The sequence below is a fragment of the Monodelphis domestica genome, chromosome 4 (genome assembly GCF_027887165.1).
Source record: "Monodelphis domestica isolate mMonDom1 chromosome 4, mMonDom1.pri, whole genome shotgun sequence".
Taxonomy (NCBI): Eukaryota; Metazoa; Chordata; class Mammalia; order Didelphimorphia; family Didelphidae; genus Monodelphis; species Monodelphis domestica.
Window position 1 is genome coordinate 289,413,239 of NC_077230.1, and position 27,118 is coordinate 289,440,356.

The window sequence follows — 27,118 nt, forward strand, 5'->3', positions numbered from 1 at the left end:
GTTTTATTTTAAGCACTAAAATAATGCAGCCAACAATAATATGGAAAAATAGGAATGAAAAATGCTCAAGCAATAAAAATATGATTAATTTTGAAATTAGAACAAGAAAGGTACCAAGACAGAAAACCCTTCAATAAGTACTCCAGCTATAGATAAGGAATTATAAATACCCAGCACACTTCCATGTGGTGCTTTAACTTTGCTGGATCAACCTAAACATAGACAGGAATAAATCTTCCAGTGCAACTTCTCATTTCAAAATATGCAGAGAACTAACAACACTATTTTGGCATATGATTTGCTTTTTGTCAGTTGTAAATACTGAAAACATTTGCATTTTGAACCAGTGAGTTAAAACTGTGTAATTTATCCAGATAACAATTACCTACAAAGCCCTCTCATATTAGGCCATTTTTTTTGCACCTGTTCCAACATGAGGCCAAAATACTTGACAAACATCTTTCAGAAAATAAACCTCCAAAATTCTATTTCATGTGAGAAATAGCTTAAAACATCAGTCATGCATAGATGTCTATAAATATTGGATTTAAGATGCTCCAATTTTCAGCCATTATCTTTCCATGAAAACAAAGTAAATTGTGTATGGAATAAATTATTCAAGTCTAACAGAAACTCAAACCAGGACCATAAGCTAGTGGTAGGAGAACAAAATAATATTTGGCACCATAGAAGAATAACTTATTTGGACAGCCATCATTTTAAGAAATATTTTTAACAATAACCCTTTTTGAAGTATTAACTTATTAGGAATCATTACCTTGAATACATTGAAAAACATTTACCATTCACTTAAAGACACAGTCATTATCAGTTGTTATAGTACAATGTGTGACTAAAAATATATAAATTTTTGAATTTTTAATTAAAAAATCACTAAAAAGATTATTTTTTAATATTACTAGTTCTATAATCAAAGTATGCTGTTTACATCATGTTTGAATCAGTTACCTCCTCTCACCCAGAAGAAAGCTAAATTGGAGAATAAATAAATTCCTTTATCCTAAAAAAAATAGATTATATGGGCCTTATGAAAATGAACTTCTAAAGAATGAAAAGCTTTTTCAATTAGTTTTGTTTTAGGAAAGTAATTTCACATATTTCCTAAGGCTTAACACTGTCTTTGACCAATCTTAAAACTATTATCATAAGGACTCCTAATGAAAGTTGTTAAATTTTTATAAAAAATGTTATATTAACTTATTCACATATATGCTTCATGTCTTTTTTTTAAACCTCTACCTTCCACCTTAGAATCATTACTATGTATTGGTTCCAAGGCAGAAGAGTGGTAACGGCTAGGCAATGGAGGTTAAGTGACTTGCCCATGGTCAAATAGTTAGGAATTATCTGAGGCCAGATTTGAACCTAGACTAGAACCTCCTGTCTCTAGGCCTGGCTCTCAATCTACTGAACTACCCAGCTGTCCCCTTCATGTCTCAAATTCATTTTCTCTTCAAGCTTTCTAAATTTAAAAATTATGATCTCTAGTTTCTATCTACATAGCAAAAAATATTCCTATGTGTTTTATTAAAGTTTTCCAAGAAATACAATTTTCTTTTGGTAAAAAAACCAGAACTGATTGCAAAAACCTCAATGCCGATATATCATTCATGCTTTAAAACAGTTTTAACTACAATATTCCCTGACAGAAATAATTTATTTCCCTTTTCCTTTTTAGCTAAAAACAAGTATTTTGATGCAGATATAAATAGCTAATCCAGGTCAGGTCATTACTCCCCATTATATCTAAGGAGGTCTAAATTTTAGTCTTCTAAGTAAATAAGCCCAATTCCTGGCAAAATTTTACTCAGAAGAATAAGTTTAGATGACAGCTATTTTACAGAAAATCACTCTGAGCAAAGTCAATAACGTTTAAATTGTAATTCTAAGTCATTTTATACTTGTTTAACATCCACAAAAGCAAGAAAAGTCAATCCTCCTTCTCTTGCTAACATCATTTATAAGTCCTCTTCAAGGCTAATGGCCACTTCTCTAAGTGGATTGCTGCAGGATACTTTTTGGTAACCTGGAAAGGGGACAGAGTACAAGTATTGAGTTGAAGTGCTTTTCATCTGGGATGAAGACCTATCTAGGTATAAAAGAGGAAAAACTATGAGTTGAAAATGTTCTTCATTAAATGTAGGAATTAAAAAGTCAAAGCTCCTAATATACATCATATGAAAGTTAAGAAACAATTATTTTTTTTAGTGAACTGCTACATCACATCCACTCAATATATGCTCTCAAAGGCCTTCATTCATTATTTTGGTCATTTAGTACTTACGCTTTTCAAAGCTCATTAGTCTGCAACAATTTTTCTTTACAATGAAAAACTGACATGCTACTAAATATTTTCATCATATTTCCAATTCTCAACAGTGAGAATTAGCCCTAAAATATTGCCCTTTTTTTTACAATTAGGTAAGTAAAGGTTAGTAAAAAGGAAAATATATTCAAGAGGCATAAAAAAATCCATGCTGAAATAGAGCTGAGAAGGAAAATCAAGATAACAGGTTATAATAGCTGAAAATAAGGGGGGCAGCGGGGTTGAAGGTGGAGGAACCTCAAAAATTAATTCAATGGTCAATTAATGGTGCTATGTTATTAGAATTCATAACAAAAGGATTACAAATGTTAAAAATATATCAGAAAGATTCAGTATCACTAAAGATCTTTTTTCCACTTAAACTCAAATCAGCGCACACACAAAGTATTCCCAATAAGTCTACATGAACATCATTTCATGGTAATATTTAAAATCACATTTTGAATTTAAAAATTTGAAATTAAAAATATCAATTAATCAACTGAAAATACCAATAACTTTTCAATTAAAATGCAGATTTTTGAAACAAAATATCAAACAAGAAGTACTACATTAAATAGTTATTAAAGATTTTATTCATCCTCAGTCTATAATTAACAGAACCTTTTCAATGCTACTTTATAGGACTCTTGACCAATATTATCTTTTAACTGTATAGGAAGTCTGTCTATAACATTCCAAAAAAGCAATGCCGAGTTATTCCTATCCATTATAAGGATAAATCAGACTGCTTTCCAAAATGGAAGTGGCAAAAATACTCAAAATATCTATGGAATGAGGGGCAAATTTTGTAGGAAATCCATATATAAATATAAGATTTTTGATGAAAGAAGAAAATGATCAGAGCTTGATTCCAGGAAAACTAAAAATTTCCCATTCTTATGCTAGTGTTCAGAAAAACCTTATTAATATATGTATCAATAATTCTCAAGTAAAGAATTATCCCACAATTTTGATCATTTTCATGTAGTCAGGATGTATGTTAAGTTTAATCAATTTAATTTCATTGTCTTCTTTAAGGAATTCGGAGTTAAGAGGAGGAAAGCAGGATCAGGACTATATTCAGAATTTGAGGTCCCATCCACTTAAAAATAACAAAAATGTAAATCAAAAAAAGAAAAAGGTATTACACTATAATATATTCTACACATCTATGTGAAGTAAAAACTATTAATATTATATGTTAAAATCCTGTTGGATCATCAATACAACTCACCTTTCTCGTTGGATGTTATCAGAAAGGATAGAAAATGGAGAAACAATGAGGGACATAAACAATGGGGGCAGTGTTTTATAAAACTTTAAATATCTAAAGTAAAAATCATTTTATGGGTTAAATAGCATGCCTACTACTAGCCAAATTGAAACTGTACTTGGAAAATTCATCATTTTTAGAAATTTTATAAATCCAAACTTTCCAAAAAATAAAATCCCATCAACTTTAGCATCATATCTAAACCTACTAATAAAAAAATATTCAATTTACATGTTAATGTCTTATAAGCAAAATTCTATAGACCAGGATAAAGAACTACTAGAAAATAACCTGTTCAATATGGACAAACCCTAAGAGATACAATAAATACCATAAAGCCCACATTTTAATTTGAAAATATTTAAGGTTAAAATTCATACCTGTTTAAAATAGAATAGTAGAGATGGACAATTATATTCTGCCATGCAGAACTGCATCTTGCCCCACTACTTACAAAAATAATTACTTACCATCTACAATTTTTGCCACTTGCTTTCTTGTCACACTCTGAAGGAGAAATAGGGCCACCCAATAGAAAAGACAGTAGAGAACTAAGGAGCTCAAAGTCAGCTATTCTGCTTAATTTAAAAAAAATACTATGAATAAAGAAGCAAAGGAAGTTTCTTCTGCCCAGTAACAAAGGAAAAAGATATATTATGTATGTTATACATACAAAAAGATATGGGCATAATTGGAAATATTTAGTCTGTATATTAAACTAAAAATATACTTTTTCTTTCAGGAAAAAAAATATAATATTTGCAATTGAGTTAAAATTCTTTATAAATTGGTATATTAAAACAATCATAAAAATTTCAGATATACTTGTTAATTTAAAATCGAGGCCATTTTATAGTGGTTCCCCCCAACCTTTTGATTATGTGAATTGAGTTTAGAAAAAAAAAAACCCATGTACTTCCTGACACAACTAAATACAGACTACTAAAGTACTTAAAAAAAAATAAAAAATACATATCTTTAAAATATAAAAACTATGCATTAGTCTGCATTCTGAAGGCGATGCTTATTAATTATTAAGTCATAAAAATTAGCTTAGAGTAAGGGAAAAAAATTGGTTTTAGAAAATTCTGGGTTAGAACCCAGTCCAATATAAGCCACTGATTTCATATCATGAAAGAGAATGACTTATCACAACTAAATTTTAAAAACCAACTCTTGATTTTTGTAAGTAGTTCTAATGAATATTAATGACTGGTTGCAGAGACAAAGATACTGCTATATTCCTTATATACCAGTGATGCGAGATTGGTGACTTGGCATTTTATTATATTCAATTTCTTTTAATTTCATTGAATTACTAGATGTCTGATAAGGAATAAGTTTCCAGGTAACCGTAATATAAGTGAATAGAAGTATTCCGGTCCAGTTAATTAAAATGCAAGTCTGTAAATAAAAGGTGTAATGCTAGTTTACTTTGGACCATTTTCAAACAATAAGAGAATGATGATGCAATATGAAATCCACAATTCAATGTGAAATTTGAATTAACTTAAATATATAAATATTCTATGTTTACTTTAGTAATGAAAAATATAACTTTCTTAACAATTACTTTTAAATGTTAATAGAAACAAGAAAAGTACACACTATTTTTTTAAATGGTGATTTCCAACAAATTCATATCAGTTTGAATGACTTTAAAAATTACTGTTTTTTAAATCATAGGAAACAAAACCACACTGAAATTATAAAATGCGACAAAACCTTTTCTCACAAAAAGATTTTCAATACAAGTATGCTAATAACAGGGTAAGAAAAGGGGAGACAGAAAGACACATTTTTAATGAATCATGTTAACACCTTAATAACAAGGTATAACACCTTAATAACAAGGTATAACAGAAAAATAGATCAATCATATCTGTTTTTGTTTTAAACCAATACCTACTCATTTAGCTACTCCTATAACTACTGGTTCATCATTACTCTTCTCAAATTTACTAACCATCTTCTCCTTTGATGTTATTAGCATATTCTTTATTTTCTTTATCTCTTATAGAAATGCTAGTCAGGTAGTAATTAGAAAAAATTTCAATTACCTTTGTGTAAAAAATGGCACTTAAAAGTACATCTAATTTCCAATTTGGTTTAATAAAGTTAGGATAATTTTATAATCTATGTAAATTAGGTTATATACATATTACACACACATGCACATACCAATGAATACTGGCATATGCCCTTAAATTTAATAGTTTCAGAAAACTATCTGGAGCACTTCAGAGATTAAATAATTTGCCCTGGCACACACAGCCAGCAGGAAATCAAAGTCAATACTTAAATCAAAGTATTCTTGATTCTATGACTAACTCAATATTCAACACTGCATCTTAACTTGGTAAATTACAAAATCTCAAATAGCATAAAATTAAACATAAACAACTATGCCAATGTAAATTAGTAAATAATCTTATTTTTACAATAAAAATATTTTTCCTAACATAAAATCAGTGTAACTTCATAAAGTAATTCAATCTTAATAAATATACTGATTATTAAAAGCACAGAAACATTACAAAATTTTAAAATGCAAAATGTCTGTTAAATTTCAACAGTCAATAGTATCAGTAGCTAACTGTCTCTGGCTATATAGCCAAGTATTTAAATAGGAATGTGCATTACTGATGAATATTCATTATCAAAGAATATTTACAAAGTCAGTAGCTCCTAAATACAATTAAAAACATAATCTCTGCACTGAAGATCTAATGTTCTTCACGCATTACAACCTATGAAAATACTATACCATTGAGATGTGATATTCATTGTCTGTAATCACTGAACATAGCTTCTTATGCTACTTACATCTCATAACTGATTGATTAGGAGTGACACTATACATCTTAAAGTTTTTTATTCATTATTCATATTTATTCATTAAATTCAATGGAAAATGTTGGGAGTAGAAAAGATGTTATATTTGAAACAGCCTTAGAAGTCAAACATTTATTCTCAATTATTTTTAAAATAAAATTTCTATCAAAAGCTAAGCAAAACTTCAAATCATAAGGCAACATCAGAAATGAAGTGAAATAAATAAATCTGTATTCCCCTATAAACATCTTGACGTTACAAATGTGACCAAATAGTAATTTAAAATTTTTCTTTAAAAGCCCTAATTAAAAATAAATAAATAAAAATAAAAAGCCCTATTTCAAAAAGGAGGCAGATTTCCCTTCAATTGGGTCATTTTCAGAATGTTATTCAAATATCAAAAATATCATTACAACTTTTTTAAAAAATAAACTGGACCTATAAAATATTCAGTGATGGTAAGCAAATCACCCAACAGTGATAAGTTTTATAAAAAGCCAAAATCTATTCAAAAGGCAAACATTTTCAAATAACTATTAAATATTATACCGATATAGTATTAAAATACATACTAAATTTCTATGTAGACTGTACAAGGGTTGTGAAGACAGTCTAAATGAGGATGCCAAACTGTTGTGAGCAATAATCTATGATCAATTAAGCAGCAGAAAATATACTTCATATAAATGATGGGAACCTTTGGATCATTTCAGATTTTTCTTCCATGTCATGCCCATTTATTTTGAATTTTCCCAAAGGATCTGTTTCTGAACTCTTTTTTGGTCTCTATGCAAATGATTTCTAATTAGATCTCCAACCCTCGTCCTCTCCTGAATTAGTCAAGCATTACCAACTTCTTTTTCAACATCTTGATTTGAATGTCCTGTAGAAATACCAAATTTGCCTTTTCTAAAACAAAATTCATTGTCTTTCCCCCAAATTTTTTTAAGACCATCTTTCTTCCAAGGTCTCAAGGTATGAAAAGTTTGGTATCATTGCATAGCCACTACCAAAGTGCAAGAAGCCCTCATCCTCCCTCTCACCTGATCCAAAATAGTCATCTTTATAAGTGACCTTTGTAACTCAACTCTCTCCCTAATCAACCCATCTTTCCCTCAGTTGCCAAGAAATTTCCTTTTCCATAATCTTACCACATACCTTTTCTTCAATAATAACCTCTTCGATCAAGTATTAATTCCTTCATTTGGAACTTCAAAAGAAGCCTAGCCTCTTCCTATATTCCTGAGGCTCTTATACTTGATTCCCTTCCACACACTCTGCAGTCCAACTCTTCTGACTTGCTGCTTTTCTTTGGAAGGTTTTGCCCCTCAGTACTTTCTTCAAGACCCAGTTCACCTTCTGTAGAAGCTTTTCTTGGTCCTAGAGCTGCTAGTGCCTTCTCCTCTGAGTTTCTTCCATTTTTTCCTCCATGTATCTTTAGTTATTTACATGCTAACTCCCTGAGCTCAATGAGGCCTAGAATTGTTTTCCACTTTCCTTATGTTCCCAAGATTTGGAATGGTGCCTGGGGCTTTACTAAAATGCTTGTTTACCATGAAATTCAAATTTTAAGAAACCTATCTATAAAACTTTCACTAAATGATGGCTCCAAGTTCAGTATCAAACAATGAGGATTGAAACTAAAACATTATCAAAGGGGGAAAAAAACCTACATACATACATACAAAGTTTATGGCCCTATTTACATAGATTTTGGTTGATTTCAAGTTTCAAGATCTTCATATATTCAAATGTAACAATCCTTTAATCTTGATTAAAATGTACTAAGTTATTGTATCAAAATGGAGATTCTAGAAAATAAGCTACCAGTGTTGGTCTTCCAACAAAACAAAACAATGGAAGAGTCATTTTTCAAATGAAATTGAATAGAAATTCTCTATGTATTTTTTTTCAATCACAATGGGCCAAAAACTGAAATTAAAATTTATTTTAAGTTAGAAAAACAATTTTAAATATATGCATAAGTGGCAGCTAGACAGCAGAGTGGATAGAGAGCCTGGCTTAGAGATGGGAAGTCCAGAGTTTAAATCTGACCTCAGATACTTCCTAGTTGTGTGACCCTGGGAAGGTCACTTACCCCAAACTGCATAGCCCTTACTGCTCTTCTGCCTTGGAACAGATACTTAATATTGGTACTAAGCCTGAAGTAGGATTTTAAAATGTGTGTGCATGAACACACAAGACTAAAAAATTTGACTTTTTGTCTTAACAAATAGGTAACATTAACCTTAAAGCAGAAACCTCACACCAAATAATGACTTAACAGAGAGGAATCAAGAATCTTTAATGCAGAAAATAAGATTTCAGCTATATAATATTTGCAATAACAGCTTTTATTTGAAATTTTTTAAAAAATCAATATTCAAATGAGGAAACTAGCCTTTGAAAATTTACTTCTTTGGGGGAAATTTCACTAGAGCCAAAATTATTCCCAGATTACCCTTCTCAAACAATAGTGTCACTTAACTCAGCTATTATCTATCCTAGTAATTACTGAAGAAATCTCTAAGTTCTATATAATATATGGCTATTAATGAAACCACACTTAGATAATATCAGGATTAATGATATTTAACTTCTCCTTTACAAATATAGTCACATCAGAAATATCAGATTCATTCAGTGGGAATCGGGCTTTAGTATATAGTATATAGTAAGTATAGTATATATATGTATATATATATATACACACACACACATATATAAATAAAATAGTATATAAAAAATAAAGTTTTCAAAATCTTTTTCTCACACTTAACCAATTTTTTGAGAAAAAGAGAAATTAATCAGACTCATAGACTCCCCATCTCTTTTAGCTGTAAAATGCTATTAAAATAATCTATAAGAGATGGAGGTTCATAAAGTCCAATTAGCTTAGCTAACTAATAAAATACCCAGGTAGGACTTGAACCAAGGTTCTCCGAGGGACTCCAAGTAGTCCATTACTAAACTAAAAGTATATTGCCTATTTTGTCCACAAGCAGGTAAAACTAAGTCAAATCAATTTCTACAGCAATTGATTATTCAGGTCTACGCTGTTACAATAATCCCTCCTCTAACATTCCAATCTTAAATTTATTATTATAAATACATTGTATAAAGAACAAATTCTTCTGTCTAAATTTCAACTCCATAAATAATTCATCCCCCTAAAAAATAGCTATTTGCACTAACAGGTAACACAAGCTCTGTATTCCAATAAGGCTGGTCTCCTCACATCGTTTTCAAACTATACTATTTATTTCTTCACTCAGTACCTTTGAAAATACCATTGTTCTTCCTAAAACATCCTCCCTTCCTTACTCATTGTACTTCTATGAAACATTTTTCATTTAGAATGTAAATTTTTACCTTCATCATAAAACTTCTCTAACTACTCTCATTCTCATTAAATTCTCCATATTTTCTAATGAATTTAATATTACTTCAGCTTACCAAGTATTCAAATGTTTATTAATTATATTTTTATCACTCTCCAGATTTTTTTTAATCCTAGAGGCCTTTTATTGTAGGAGCAATTTAAATTAATTTCTTGGCACATTTAATGGATAACAAGAGTTTAAAAGTTAACCTAATTACTTGTCAACAGAAAATAGTCAAACCCACTAATATAATTGCACCATTTTCAATGAATAAGTTACTCTCGGCTACTCCTCCTATATTTAAATCAAGTTACAAATTAAGACACTTTTTTATATGCAAGCCTTGTTTTCAGTTAAATATCATAAATTTATTATCTCTCCTTAATCAGATGATACAATTGAGAAACATGGGGTTATTTGATTATGTGACTTACCCAAGGTCACAAAAAAGAGTCAGGAGATACAAATCCCTCTTACCCATGTGCAACTACAGCATTCTTTCTATAACATGCTGCCTTCCCGATCCGTTATAAAGTATGCAAGAGGTAATCTTCAAATAAGCCAAAAAATATTAACCCCCAACTGCAAAAGTGTAATAGTAAAATATCCAAGGGAACAGCCTCATTATTAGGATGGTTTGATGCATTAGGATTAAGTGCAATGTTATCTATACTAGCATGGAGTGAGGGAGTAAGAGACAATTCTGAACAATTCTGAGGTTAGAAGCAGAATGAGAAATTGTAAATGACTTTAATGATTATTCCCACAAGATTTCTTCCTGAAGTTGTAAATGTCTTTTAAAGGTACAGATTATAATATGATCATATCTTCTAAAATCAAATAATAAATCCTTTTGCTAAGGGGGTCAGAAAAAATTTTATATATTAAACTTTTATCTATTTGCCTTTAGAAAATATTTATGTTGTATCTAACCTTAAAAAAAAAAAACTAATATATCCCAACTATCCAAGTGTAGGCTACTTACATGGATATTTGAAAGCCAGTCCAGTCACAATGACTTACCATAATGATACTGAACTTAGTTCAGCACACAACAGTATGGTCCACTGTACCTCAAGAGATCTAATCTCAGTCTCTCAGATAACTGGGATTACAGATAATATACCTATTGAATTTGAAAATTATTATCCTTCTAAGACTTTTACAAGTTAGAGCTCAGAACAAGATCCAATCAAGCATTTTAATTTGTTATCCTCATATAAAAACATCTAGCCTAAAGGCATTATCACAATCACATAAATCATTGAAGCTACAGGCCACACACAATAATCTAGCAAATTTTAGGGAATCTATTTGACTTAAAAGAAATTAGCACACAGATAACTTACTCTTCATTCACCTATTTTAAGGTGTTCCAATGGCATGGCATAGAGGTTCCTTACACATCATATGTAGCCACTGTACAATGCTAACTCCACTCCTTTTAATTCTCTTGTCAAGGTGAGATTTGGTGATGCCTTTATTTAAAGGATCAGAAAATTTAGAGCTAAATGGAGTTGAAATGCTTTATTCCTACCACCTCATTTTATAAGATGATGAAGGAAAAACAAGAGATATTAAATCACTAGTTCATATCACATAATAAATAGAAAGTCAGAAGTCCTGAACTTCTATTTACTGTTTTTCTACTACACAATACTAAGGATGACATTTTCCATTGTTGCTATTCAGTTTCTTTTCACAACTATTCCCAAATTCACCACCAATTCCTGAATCAAACTAAAATTTCCTTTTCTTCAACCCACCAATCTTCTTGTTTCACAAACTAGCTTTAGTTTGTTAAACAACATTCCCAATTTATTCTTATTTCCACTATTTCTAATCTGAATTCCATTTCTATGATGATTAGCCTCAAAAATTCCAGCAACTTTTAATTTGTATTCCTAAATCCCTGTAAGTAGTTTTCTATGAAATTAGGACTAACTGATTAAGTTAACAAAAAACCAGAGATAGGGAAAGAGAAATCACTCACACACACACATGTGCGCAAATGAAGCCATAAACATAAGACCATGAATCCTTCAACCATGTTGACCAACCCAGACTAAAAGTGGTTAGAATCACTGCTGACCACAGAAACAAAGTACAGTTCTCTCACAAACATGATGATTCATCTCTTGCCTGAAAGGAGGTAATTACTGTGTCAAAGAAGTCCTTTTCTCCCAGCTCCTGTTAAGACTAAATAAAAATCCTGTTTACGTTAAAAGTATTTAATTAGGCAGATGTCATCATTAAGAATTTTCAAAAATTAGCAAAAGATATTCATTCTACCAATGGGAACACTTGAAATTTCATATTGACTCCTATATTCTTTTGCATTTAAATATACTGATTTTTTTCTAAATCAATATTAACACAAAGACATTTCATAATTATACTATAGGAACTCAAAATATATTGTTTTAAAACTAGAGCAAGAACAAGAACATTTTTAAAGGATCACAAGAAAAAAATGTGCAAAGGAACAATCCTACTTTGTTTTATCACCATCATTACTCTTCCATCTCACTCACTGAAATTTGAATTTTATACTATTTACAACTAGAGACCTGGGGTCCCAATGACTAAAAATGACTAATGTTGGTACTAACCTAGTTTGAAATTTATATATCCAACTAATGTTTAGTATAATTTACAAAATTATAGAAATTGGTTAGAAACCAATAATGAATTAGTTAAGAACTTCTAAAAATATTTTTGTCACAACAAAAAATTGCTTTACCATTTGTCCTTAAAACTGTATGGAATTAAAAGTAAAGATGTTCTCAAATGAAAATTTTTTGCAAGGTACATTTGAAGTCAGTTCCTTATTTGTGTCTCAACAATGATCCCTTTAAGATTATGTTTCCTGCTCAAAAATTCAAAGGAAATTGATTTAGATATATGAATGCCAAAAATAAAGAAAATGTCAAAAGATTAAATTTTGTAAGTCATTAATTAAACCATTAAAAAGTACTTACCCTTAAATAAACTTTTATAGCAGCTGTGCATGTTAAAATATTCTTGAGTAATATGTATTCTCACAAAACTTCTGTTCTCCAAAATTTTTGTAAACCACATCTAGTATACCTCTATTTAAATTCTATTCCAATAACTATGACAAAGAGACCAAGTTCACATGGAGAGCCTATATTATAATACAAACCTTCAAAAACGTTAAATACAGGCTCTGAGAGATTATGGCTCTGAAAGATTATATTCTCTGTTTTTCAAGGCTCATCCCCATTTAAAATTCCACTAATCCAAAAAATGTAAAAAGGGACGGACCTTTGAAGGGGATGAGTAGCAGGGGACAATGAAACTTTCAAAGATGGGAAGTTATGTTCCTGCCCCCTCACCCCAAATTCAATGATAATTGAGATTGCTGAAGAATTAATATCTAAAACATAATAGTTATCTGACAAATAATTAACGGTACAGAATAAAAAGGTTCAAAGTATTTAATTATGTCCTCATTCCTGTATGTAATCAATTAGTAGTTCTTATTAACCTTCAATGGCATCCTAGGACATAAAAGATCATTATTCTGACAGAAGGTTTATTCAAATTTTTCCAAGATGACCCTGGTACAGGTTCTAAGAGCTATAAAAACCTCTATCAACTTAAACTACAACCTGTCCACACATAAAAATATGGTAATAATATAATTTCTGATGAAGCAATATTAAATTTATGATGACTAGTATATAAGCAGTAATAAAAAGAATGGATTTCTTACCAACAGAAATAGGGCTAGAAACTCAAAGGGAAACATATTTGACTTTTAAAGCATAGGCAATTGTAAATGGAAAATGAGTTAGTATTCTCTTCACTGCTGAAAAACAAATGACAGAAAAATTTCCATCATTAATTCTTATTCACATCAAAAATAAACTATCTTTACCTTCTCGTCCTTCTAATTGAAGCACCACAGCTCAGTCCATATAATTGTGGCATTTCATGCTAAGGATTTATAGGTACATTACCTTTATGGTTAATGGGCTTTTGCTAACATTACTTTTGTCAGTTTAAAAGGCACTTCAAGAATGCTCCTCGTACAGATTTGAATGCCTTTTCTTCCCTTTTCCTCTTATAAACTGTGCTCCCCATAATTCACTTCTCTCTATCTACCTCTCCCCTCTCCCATTTCCAAACTGGGTCAATGCTTCAAAACATTGGGTAAAAACAACCCGGTAATACATTTAGTATGTTTCAGATTAATGGAGCAAGAAGTCATTCTTTTATGAGACCTAACACTTAAAGAATTTTTTTATTTTTTTCACAAAAGAAAATCATATGAACCTTGAAAAATTTAAAGAGAAATCTGATTTGATTCACTTATCATTGTGGGAAAAGTTGTAGAGAATATAAAAACAGTAGTAAAAAAATTCGAATCATTGAGCAAACACCATGAAATAGATTATGCTTTTTTGTCCACGGTAAACTGAGATTTTCTTAATGTATAATTTCCTTAAGATGTTTACATTTAAGAACTAAAACCTTAGATTTCTTTCCCTGGGCTATAAGAAAATTTAGAATATGGACTGCAATTCAGAAAATTGATAAAGGCATGATATATCTTTGAGACCTTGTTCAAATCTTAAATATTTGTAATGAACTTTTCAAAACATAGTGACTGAAAACATGAAACAGTCACTTGATATAAGAATAACATCAGGCTATAAAAAAATTTTGTTGAGTAAAATGTGGAGATTTTTACTTTCCTTAATTACCTCAAGAGGAAAAAACCAGGCAATTTAAAAAGATAAATGGTGCCTGTGAAAAATTAAGATGCATTTACTTATTTTATTAAAAGCTTATATATTAAAAGTTATCCCAGGGGCAGCTGGGTGACTTGAGAGCCAGGCCCAAAGACAGGAGGTCCTAGGTTCAAATCTGGCCTCAGACACTTCCTAGTTGTGTGACCCTGGGCAAGTCACTTAACCCCCATTGCCTAGCTCTTACCACTCTCTTGCCTTAGAGCCAATACACAGTATTGACTCCAAGATGGAAGGTAAGGGTTTAAAAAAAAAAAAAAGCTTATAGGGGGCAGCTGAGTGGTTCAGTGGATTGAGAGCCAGACCTAGCAACTGAAGGTCCTAGGTTCAAATCTGGCCTCAGACACTTGTTGTGTGACCCTGGGCAAGTCACTTAATCCCCATTGCCTAGTCCCTACCACTTTTCTGCTTTGGAACCAATATACGGTATTAATTCTAAGACAGAAGGTAAGGGTTAAAAAAAAAAGTTTATAGCAATGGAGAAAGTTTAACACCACAATTAACACAATCTATAAATGTCTCTGCACCACAAAGTTATAATACAACTCAAAAGTAAGAAGTCCTACTTTATGACAGGAATTTATAAGAAAGAGAAAGAGAGAAAGGGAGGGAGGAAGGGAAGGAGGAAAGAAGGAACCTTTAGCCCAATCTGAGAACTTACCATTTGGTTCCTCTCTCTTAAAAACTGAACAGTGAAGAAATAAGAGACTGCATGAAGGCCTATTTTCAAAGTTTTAAAAACAAAAGCATTCAAAACACTTACCAATTCTTTTAAAATAGTTTTTTCCATAACAAGTCAACACTAGATATAAAAACTAACTATATTTCATTCTCTTTGTAAAAAATTATTAATAAGTTTGGCAAATATTCTCCATTCACCAAAGTGATTCATATGCAGTTATATTTTTATTTTTAATAATATAAAAAAATAGAACTATAATTTCCTATTTAATTCTAATGTTAAAACAGCATTAAAATGAAATTATAATTAAAAGCTTCAGAACATATTTTAGTAAAAAATGAAAGACTAGGAAAACTTTTCATGAGAATATCTATTTTATACATTTCAATGACTGAATATGCATGATTGAATATATATATATATATATACTCACAAAAGGTTATTTTAGCAACACACAAAAATGACCGAGGCTTCAAGTAAGTGAAATATGCTTCAAAGTCTTTTTTATGAATGTATAAGCTATATAAGGCATATACACTAACACAAAACAATAAACAAAATGATCTCTATCCAAAAGTATCATTAAAGAAAACATCAAAAATCTGTTTTTTTAAATCAGTAAGATTCATTTTAACACATTGTTGATATCTGCATTGGTTCTATTACCAAAATTTAACAAAATGAGAGTGAGAGGAAATCAGTATTTAAATACCTGCATGGGGAAAATCCTTTTCTAAAAATAAATTATAATTAATGCCACAAAAGTAAAATGCGATTGGTCTATAATGTTTAAATTATTATGCTTTAATAAGACTTTAAATAGTGTAATTTCAACTGTTTTTTCAATCTTCTTATAATTCCAACAAAAAAGTAAAACTATCTCATGACATCAATATTATTTTAGCAAAATATTCAAATGATATCCCTCTGAAATAAGGTATTTAAATAAAAACATTGTCATTAGCCAGAAATTCTAAGTATGCAATTATCTTTCAAGTTCTAAATTTTAATAGTTTATTTGTCAAGGCAAATTCAACCAGCTTTTAAGCTGAATAAATTAATATTAGTTCAAAGCATATGATAGCAGTACTATTTAAACCATTGCTTTCTATTCTTAGATAACAATCAAATATTGCTTTGACATCCTTTCCAACTTCTGGATAATATCCTCAAAATTATCACTAAATGTCAATGAAGACAAAGCAAACTTAATGCTACCACCTCTAAAACACTATAAGAAAGAAGCCAAGAAAAACAAATAAAAAAGATAAAATGATATACATCAAGTATCAATCACATGCTGATTGTTTTAGGTTTAACTCAAAAGATGAAAATAAAAAACAAAAACGTACCCTTTTCCCTATCTTATATATTATCTTTACTTTGATAATTTGACAATTGCAAAAAGTAACCAAACCATACATGTCTGTTTATGACCAAAAAGAAAAATTTGAAAAATATAAAGTACCTAATTTAAAAGCTTCCTTTTCTGTAGATGCTGTATAATCCCCCCCAAAACCTGTGTATCAAAATGCTACTAACAGTTGAAAAAAAATTAAATTAGTAAGGTATTTATTATATACTTAGAGCCACAAAGAGCTCTAAGCTACAGTCAATTAATGAAGTCTTCAAACCATTTCTGTCAAAATTAGCAATGTATAATTTCATTTTCAAGATATGAATGATAGTTTGAAGGTGTCAAAATATAAAACAATGTGTTCGATGCTTTTTAATTCATATCATTTTTTGTCACAGACAAACCTATGGAAATTGTTAAACGAAGCACCCTCTTAGTCATGCCCCCCTACACCCAGACTCTCCATTTGTGTTATTCCTGGTAACAAACAAAGCAAGTGGAAAAGAAAGCCTCTGCATAGTTATATAAAGACTAATCTACTAATTATAGTATAAATTAGGAAAATGTTGCAAATTCAACTTGTAAAAGAAATAAAAGACATAAAAAGAAATGTATAATAAAAAAAGATACCACTCTAGCAAAAGTATTTTCATTGAGGTAAGAAAACTGGACAGAAAATTTACCTCAAATTTAAAAGAAATAAACCTATCCAGGAATAAACCATGAATTATAGCAATTATCAAGTATATCCTCCTCCTGAAGATTACCATTTTAATCAACTCGTATTTTACTTACATTTTCCAAGTAGTTTGGTTTAAATCCTTCTTGCTGTCTTCGAAGTTCCTCTTGTTCCCTATGACGTATCATCTCTTCTTCACGACGACGATGTTCTTCTTCATGTCTAAGAGGATTTCACATATTAATCTCTTAACACTGTGGATTATGCATCATGACTTACTACTTCATCTGATTACTATAACAATGAAAATCTAATTACTTGGTATGTGTACCTTTACTCTGGTGACTCAAAGAAACAATATGATACTCACTGAGCCATAGAACTAGCCTCTCTATAAAGTAAAAATGACATTTTCACAATTGAATATGGAACATAAGCACTTATCTTCACTCTAAACCTCTCAAAAATTGATTTAATTACCACCACCATTTCCCAATATTTCCACACCATTCTCTCACAACAAATTTACCATCTTTAGTTCTTCCCTCTTTCTCATACCTCAAATACAATGTTTCTTAGACTTATGCTACTCTTATTCATCTCTGCAATAATTCCTCTTTCCCATTACCAATTAGCTGGGAATTCTCATTCTATGAGAAATAAAAGCTAAGGAAGAGTTATTATCAGTACTTACATTGGAAACTTAGTGCGTTTACATTTTAAATAACATTGGCTCTTGGGTCTTAGGTATTTGATTTTGATCATTATAACTAGGTCCTTTCCACATCCTTCCTTTTAGGATTTTTAGCAAAAATGTCTTATTTTCCACTGGCATCTATTGACACCATCATATGACTTTTAAAATACTGACACTTATAATTATGTTAATAGACTCCCTAATGTTTAGTCACCTTCTTTGGCATGAATGCTAAAACTACACTATTTAAAAAGAATATATAGAAAGGAATCAGACTAATCACTACTAGTCTGGACTAGTCATATCAGGAAAAGGAAATCAACCAAATGATCACACCTGGAAAACATTCCTTTGGAGTATAAGAATACAATACCATTTCAATACTATGCAGGAATAATATGCCTTCCATCATAACAGAGATCAGCTAAAAATTTCCTTCCATCGTAACAGAGATCAGCTAAAAATTGGCTTCCATACATTTGATTAAACTTATTCTTTATTCTATAGGAAGCTTGTATGTTTTAAGTATGTTAAGGAATCAACTAGTTATTAAAATAATTTTCTTTCAAGTGTTTCACAATATATGACGTGAAGGGAAGAGATGGGGAAAAGAAGAGACTCCTAGATGGAAAAATGAATTGACACATACCAACACAGTGACCTAAAGAAAATTTAACAAATAAATGTTGCTTAAGGCTAATTAAAAACATACTCCATTTTGAAAGGGTCTATGAGAACTACACACTGGTCAAAGTAAACAAGATTTTGATACCCTTATGCCTATGCCTAAATATTTCCTTTCTTTCTCCACTGCCTACCTGTCCCTACAAGATCTTGTTCAAAGCCATCTTCCCCTAAGACTAAAGCAATTACTCTCTTAACTTGTAAACATTTTTACCAAACCAATATTACTTATATTCTAAATGTTACCTTATGGCTGCCCATATATAATCAAAGATACTACTCTGATATAAGGGAACACCTATTTTTGTCACCACTGGCAGTAAATATGTATTAAATACAACCAAATGTAGACCTTGCCACTGAAAAGCCAAAGTGCTCAAAGAGATAAGATCAAATAAATAACTTAGTAGCGTAACAGTCAATGTTTGTATGGCATTTTAGTCTTAGAAAGCACTTTCAAATACATTTCATATATATCATTTAACTTAGTACAAAGACAAAATTATTTTGCCCTTTTAATTCAATGATATGAGAAATTATCCAAATAAACATGAATAGATGCTGAAAATTCATCCTTATCACTTATTTTATTTCAAGCCAGCAAATGAATCAGAATGAGCATATCTCAATTGTGCTGTCTGCACAATTCCTTTACAATCAAACCATTATTTTCCTAAATTAGGCAAGCAGGTTTTACAAGTATTTTTACTCTGCTAAAAACATTCAAGTATATTTTTAAAGCTAAAACATTATGTTGAAATAGAGGTTTGTTTGTTGTTGTTTTTTACCTCAACTGTATTTGCTTTCGTTTCTGAAGCTCTTGATTTCGAAGTTCTTCCAAGCGTCTCAGTTCTTCCTGGCGCCGCATAAGATCTATAAAATATTCATTTAAAAATTGTCTTAGCAATTATGTAAAGTCAAGAGGTGTTGGTAAATTCAATAAATTAATTGAAAATCAGTTTTCTTATTCAAAAGAACTAGAATAAACTGTTATGATACAAATTTCAGTTTTGTTCCATTGTTCTCAGGACACAAAACAAAAACTCAGTAAAAGCTTACCAGAAACTCTTCTATAAGCCTTTTCCTCTCCAATAACTAACCTCAGTCACATTCATCTGACATATAATTGCTTTTTGTTAAATAATTAGAATCATAGACAGAACTGAATGACCTCCTAAGGTTCTTCCAAGTCCAATTCCCTTTATTTTACTTTCATATCAAAAGGGGCCCAGACATTATACTTTTAAATTAACTTCAAATTTAATGTTAAAGTGATTAACCATAGCAAGTTAGGATAGTAAGGAGGAAAAAAATCTACTATACCCATGAAAGTAATCAATGCAATATTTTAGAACTCATTTCAAATACAAGGGTAAAATGTAAATGTATATATATTCAAATATAAAGAAAAATGATAATTATGAATTCAAATTTTAGTAAAATTCACTTATTTTACTTTTACTTTACTCTATACAAGGTAACCAAAACTTTTCATTAATAGTGGTCTTTAAAAAGTCTAGTGGATTGAGAGCCAGGCCTAGAGACGGGAGGTCCTGGGTTCAAATCTGACCTCAGTCACTTAACCCCCATTGACTAGCCCTTACCACTCTTCTGCCTTGGAACCAATACACAGTATTGATGGCAAGATGGAAGGTAAGGGTTAAAAAAAACAACAACGAACTTCATATATTTACATATTCCTTAAGACTAAAATGATGTTAAAATACACAGACTCTATCAAGTACAGAGAAGTTCATTTCCAAAAAAAGATCGTATCTAGTCTAAGCAAATTGATCTTGTCACTGAAAAATACTCTCCCTGAATTTTTTAATGGCCTTTTTTGTGACTAGATCCCTTAAATTTATCTTACCTGTAAGTATTTCATTATATTTTTGCATTTTTGCCATTTAAATACCTATTTTACCACAGTCAATTGGAAAAAAAATCTTATCAACAAGCATCCCTTAGAAGGAATTGAAATTCAAGATTTTTATATATAATACACAAATCCAAAAGTCATTCTCAAATAAAGAAATGGTCAAAGAACAAACAGTTTTCAAAAAGAGAAGTAAAAACTATTAACCAATATAAATGTTACAAATCACTGAGGTAAGTCAAAACAAAATTCTGAGGTTTCACTTGGCATTCAGCAAATCAGCAAAGAAAAAATATGAATTGTCAACATTGGCGGGATTGTGAAGAGACATTCTTGGTGAAGTTGTGGATTAATAGAATCATCATGGAAAAGAATTTTTGGAAAATATAAAGTAACTAAAAATCTCCATATTCTTTTATTCTGAGTCCAATATTATGGATATACTCCAAGAAAAATCAGACAAAATGATCCATATATACAAAAATATTTAGGATATCATTTTTTGTGGTGGCAAAGAATTGGAAACAAAGTAGATGCCCATAAATTTGGATATGGCAAAATAAACTAAAATATACAAAACTTAAATGGAAAGAAGTATCACCACAAAACAAACTTAAATGGAAAGAAGTATCACCACAAAACAACAGAATGTGAAGGCTGTCAAATTATAAACAACAGGCTTGGCCCCAAAGAAGTGTGACTTTTATAGTTTACTCTCTCCTCCATAATCATCTTCATCACAGGAATGCTGACCTACTTGGCAGTTCTTCAAAAATGACACCCCATTTCCAGTTTTCTTTTTTGGTACTGTCTCTCATACCTGGAATGCTCTACCCTCTCACCCCTGCCTCTTTGTTTCCGTGACTTCCTTCTCAATTCAGTTCCAATCCCACCTATTCCAAAAGGCCTTTCTCCATCACCTTAGCCACTAATGCCTTTTCTATTGTGATAGAGGAATAATCCAGGGACTCTATTACATTATGTCACCCTACCCCACCATCCATCTATATAATGTATATATCATCTATGTAATTCCTGTTTCCTCATTACTGCCCCACCAAATGCAAATATCTTGCCTTATCATATGTATGTGTGTGTAGTTGTTTACATATTTCCACCATTAGAATGTAAACCCCATGAGGGCAAGGAATCATGTTTAATCTTTCTATCTCTAGTACTTAGCATACATTTAAAAAATACTTGTTTAGTGAAATTCGAAAAGATATATTCCCCCACCCCCATCCTTTGAAAAGGTGGGGATACACAAATATGCAATATTACATAAATGTCACAGATTTTTTTGGATGTATTGAGACTGGTTTGGAGCAATGACTATCTGAAAGAGAAGAGATACAGGGCAAAATACAAAACATATAAAAACAAACCCCATAAAAATGTATTTAAAATTTTTTCCTCTCATGTAAAATAGCAAACAGAAAACTATTTTCTCTTTCATTTTCATATATCAAGATTTTTCTCTATTAAGAGAAACAAAGTTTTCCCAAAATGATCTAATCATATGATTAGATAACGCAATGCTCAGAGTATACTGAGATTAGAACATTTATAATCATAGGAAACATTTGGCGTACATAAACATGGCACAAGGCAGATTTAGTTTGCATTCACTTAATAACCTTTAATTGATTATACAAACTATCCATCTGAACTCAAAATTTACTTAAATAGTATACTGTTTTAGTTTCAAAAGTTCTAACAGAATGGAATAAAAAACACAAGTTTGATTTTTCATAATCCTTATGCTTAATTATAATTAATTCATGAAAAAAAATTCCTCCCCATTTACAACAATGAGGATTTCTAGATTAAGGAATTTTACTGGATTAGCAATAAAGAAAACAATTCTTTCCCCCCCTGCACTGATAGCTAAAATCACGTCATACTTATACAAAGTAACATCTAATGCATCCACTGATAATTATTATTTGTTGTCATTTCAAGTTGGATTTGTAAAGAGATACTGGAACAGTTTGCCATTTCCTTTTCTAACTCATTGCTGATAAAGAAGCAAATAGGGTTAAGTGACTTGCCCAGGATCACACTGCTATTAAGTGTCTGAGACCTGATTTTAACTCAAGTCTAACTGATTCCAGACCCAGAATTCTATTCATTGAGTCATCTAGCTGCCTCACTTCACATAGCAAATCAAATTTTAAATATGAGCTCAATGTCTACAATCTTTCTCATTGCCTACCTCCACTCACATAACCATTAGCCTGGTTCAAAGCCCTCATCATCTAAGGGCTGATGATGAGTCATCATGGACTATTGCAACATTTTCCTACTCAGTTTCCCTACAGTTGCTCTATTACTTTAGGGTCAAATACAATTTTTTCTGGCATTTAATACTTAGACCCAATTTACTTTTTTAGATTTGCTATATTCCCCTTCACGCTCTATGGTGCAATCAAAATGGCCTTTACCTCTGTTCCTTAGAGATGACAATCCATCATCTCCTATGCCTTTACATTGGCTGACCTCTGTTTAGACTGCATTCCCTACCAATTCCTCTTAGACACTTCCCACTTTCCTTCAGAGCTCTGCTCTAAAGCCTTTCCTGATTCCCCCAGCTGTTTGCCTGTTCTGATATTTTCTTCCCTGACAGAATGTATGCATTTTGAAGGCAATGATTGTTTCACATTTTGAAATCAGTTAAACTGTTTAGTTCATTCTATGCTTCCATTTAATGTGATTTATAAAACTAGCATAAAATGAGGTTAACATTAAATATTTTAATAATACATATAAAAATAAGATACCCAAGTATAAAAAAAAAGTAAGATAGCCAGTATTATTTCAGGAATGAAATTTTTTAAAAGAACATACAACTATAATAGCAATTGAAGGTAGGAAAAGTATTTTTCTCAAAAACACAAGGAAATGCAAGTATTAGTAAATTCACTATGGAGATAAACTAAAGATGAGAAGTTGTGACCTGTCCATGTTCATGCAATGATGTGGCAATGAGAGGATTCAAAGCACTATTTTAAGATTCCAAACCAGTAAAGAGAATCAAACCATCTCTGCCACTGACCAGACAAGAGTTTTGTGCAGTCCCTCAATTCCAGTGTGATCGTCATTCTCAATAATGTTATATATACCTAGATCAAACTGAGGAAGGCACCTATAATAAGAATTGGGGCTACTATGGTAGTCCTGAAAAGAGGTGATGAAGTCCTAAACTAGGATATTTGTTGTATAGAGAACTCATGGAGTTATCGATGAATATGAGAAATATTGTAGAGGTTAAAAAAAAAAGGTAAATGACTATGCTGTTGTGGGTAAGTGAAAGTGGGTAGTTAGGGATATGTGAAAGGTAACAATCCTAGATGACTTAAAAGGATGTTGGCAACACCCTTTATAAAAAAAAAAGTTTAAAAAAGTGGATTTGAGAGAAAAGACAATGAGTTCTATTTTTAGCCATGTCAAATCTAAAATCCTGAAGAACAGTTGGAAAGGTAGCTAGTTATATGACTATAGAGCTCAGGAAGGAGGCCAGGGATACCTAGTGACCTGGGATTAATTTGCTTATACCTATACCCATTCAGAATTGATGTGGTCTCTAAATGAAAGTGTAGCAAGAAAAAGGGACATGGCATACTCAGTTAAGAGATACTGTATGGAAGACAAACAGGAAAAAAAAACAGGGACAAACTGGAGGAGAGCTGAGAAAGTTATGTGACAAAACCAGAGACAGGTTGGTATCCAGAAAGGGTAGTGGTAAATATTATAGAAAAGTCAAGGGTGAGGCTTAAGAAAAGGTTATCAAATTTGGTCATTAAGTGAACAATGGTGATTTTGGAAAGAGTTCCTTCAAATGGGCAATGATGTTAGAAGCTAGTTTGCAAAGGGATTAGAAGAAATGTAGAAGAAAAATGGAGACACAGGGTAGAACAGTATTTCTACTAGTTTGATGAAGAAGGCAATATAGACTAGCTTGAGGGACCTATGGAATGAAATAAGGGCTATTCAAGAATGAAGAAGATCTAAACATGCTTGTTGGCAAGGCAAGAAGGAACACTAGAGAAAGAAATCACACATCAAGTTATATTAAGATAGTCAAGAGTACATAAAATTCCTTGGATGCACTATGTTATTACAAAGAACAAACTTGAAAAGCATAGAATCTGGATACTCAAAAAAAAAAGTTTTCACAATAAATGAAAATTAAGAAAAAAAGTCTTGAAATTTTCCTGGCATAGTCATTATTCTGACAAAGACAAAAAATGAAAATAACAAATAATGGAAGGGGTATGAAATATCCACTAAATGGAGAACACATTTAAGTTCCAATTAAGGTGGTACAACCAAAAGAAAAAAAAAAGCCTCAATACTATATTTTGAGAAATTACAAATGAAAAGTACCCGAATCCAACAGAACAGAGGACAAAGTAAAAACAAACTCTACCACTGTCCTGGTGAAACTCCCAAGAATATAATAGCCAAAATTCAGAGCTCAAGGTCAAAGAAAAAAAAATACTAAAAAGAGTTTATATATCAAAAAATCAGAATCACGCAAGACTGGAAGCTAATCTTCTAAAGGAAAGGAGACCTTGGGTTTCAATATTCCAAAAGACAAAAGATATATGCTTAAAACCAAAAATACCTTACCCTACACAAAACTGCATAATCCTACAGAGGAGGGAAAAAAAAAAAACACTATTCCTTAATAGATCTTTCAAGTATTAGTGTATAATGAACATTAGACTTGGCTTTAGGAAGCCCCAAGTTTGAATCCAGCTTTTGACACCTACTGTGTGACTCTGTATTTACCTACAAATGGGAGTAATAACAGGATCTACCTTACAGCATTTTATGAGAATCAAGTATGTTAATTTACAGGGGTAGCCATGTAGATAGGGCACTAAGCCTAAGTCAAGACCACCTAGTTCTAATTCTGGCCTCTGTTACTTCTTGGCTGTGTGGCCCTGGGCAAGTCAATCTGCCTAGCTCTTACAGCGAGGGTGAATGTCACTTTTATCTGAACCAGAGGAGAGTTGAACACACTCCTAACATTAAGAGTTCAGTTTAGAAATACAGTAAACAACGTAAAAACAGGAGTAAACAAGACAAGGAGAAAGAAAGGTTGGTTTAGTTCTAAGTAAAACAAACCCCAAAGTTGGAGGCATGAAATTAAAAAAAAAATTTTTTTTAAGAAGAGAAGAGAGGCAGAAACACATGGTTTTAAGTGCTGCTCACACTGCTTCTCTGTAAAGGGACAGAGAAAAAACAAAAAGTACAAGAGGATAAAAAGGAGACATAATTATAACTACAATTAATACTATGATATGGGATGGCTCTCTGGAAGGGAAAAAAGAGGAGAAAAATTTCAAGTATATAAAAACAAAAGCTATCAATAAAAAGTCATTATTTTAAAGGTAAGTGGATTAAAGCTTTTTAGAATGGAATAGAAGGTAGAATCCCCTTACTAGAATGTTAGCACTTTATGATAGTCCCAATTACTCACATAAATTTACCTATAATTTTTATGAATATTGCTTAAATTTCAAAGTTTCTACTCAGTTCTGGTCTTTTCTTTAGAAATGCTTTAAAAATTCTCTAATCTATTAAAGATTAATTTTCTTCCCTAGAGGATTACACCCTGATATCAGAGTAAATTATTCTTAGTTAAAAAGCTCATCTCTTTTACCTTGTGGATAGTCTAAGAATTCATTTACATCAGGAACTGCCAGGCTATGATACTGGTTTCACAAGGGACTTGAACTATTTCTTCTTTCCGGAAAGTGTGTAGCATTTCCTTGATGTGAGAGCTCTGGCTTTTACCTGGGATTTCTCTTTTGAGCATTTTTTTTCAAGTAATCAATAGATTCTACATTTACTTTACCCCCTGGTTCTAACAGATCTCAACAATTCCCATTCATTTTTTCTGAAAATAGTATCGTTCAGCCTTTTAGGGGTGGTATCCAATGAGGCTTAGACTACCTCATTTTTCTCTTTTCTATGTCAGCTGTTTTCATCATGAAGTATCTTACATTTTCTTTAAAAATCTTGATTTAATTTTATTTCTGGCTCAGTCATTGGTTTGTTTGGTCTATTCTAATATTCCAAGTCTCTACCTGAAAACAATTCGCCACACTTCTACCAATGACCCTCTAACCCCAACAACCCCCCACCCAGCTACTTTAATTCCATTTTTTAAATCTCTTGTTTCATGGTTCTAAGCATTCATACAATTCTTGTTGAAAATTCCCTTTTCCCTTTGAGCAGCTTATAATTGTTATGATTTACTTTCTCTTATTGGGGAATATCTAGATTTACAATAATTTTTATACTGCTTGGTGTTTTCTTCAATTTACTAATCTCTCCAGTTTAATTCCTAAATTAGGAGCTGGTAACAAAACCAAATCTTCCTTCCTGCTGTGCTTTTGGATGGAGTGGTTGGCTGTGAGGCTCACCTATGTTACCTGAGTTTCTGCAATGCTATCTACTTACTTGGATTAAGTTCCCCAATATTTTTAAATTTCAATGTTCTGGATCTTCAGGACCCTGTATATCATATCTCA

At 31.3% G+C, this 27,118-nt stretch overlaps 1 protein-coding gene across 1 annotated transcript in view; it reads right to left on the reverse strand.

Moving 5' to 3' along the window:
• PSPC1 (paraspeckle component 1) overlaps positions 1 to 27,118 on the reverse strand; it is a 54,599-nt gene that overhangs the window by 9,531 nt on the left and 17,950 nt on the right. The window contains exons 5-6 of the mRNA XM_001374768.4: positions 19,486 to 19,570; positions 17,433 to 17,538 (exon numbers count right to left, since the gene is read on the reverse strand). Of these exons, the coding sequence (XP_001374805.3) occupies positions 17,433 to 17,538; positions 19,486 to 19,570 (191 nt within the window). The remainder of the gene's footprint in view (positions 1 to 17,432; positions 17,539 to 19,485; positions 19,571 to 27,118) is intronic.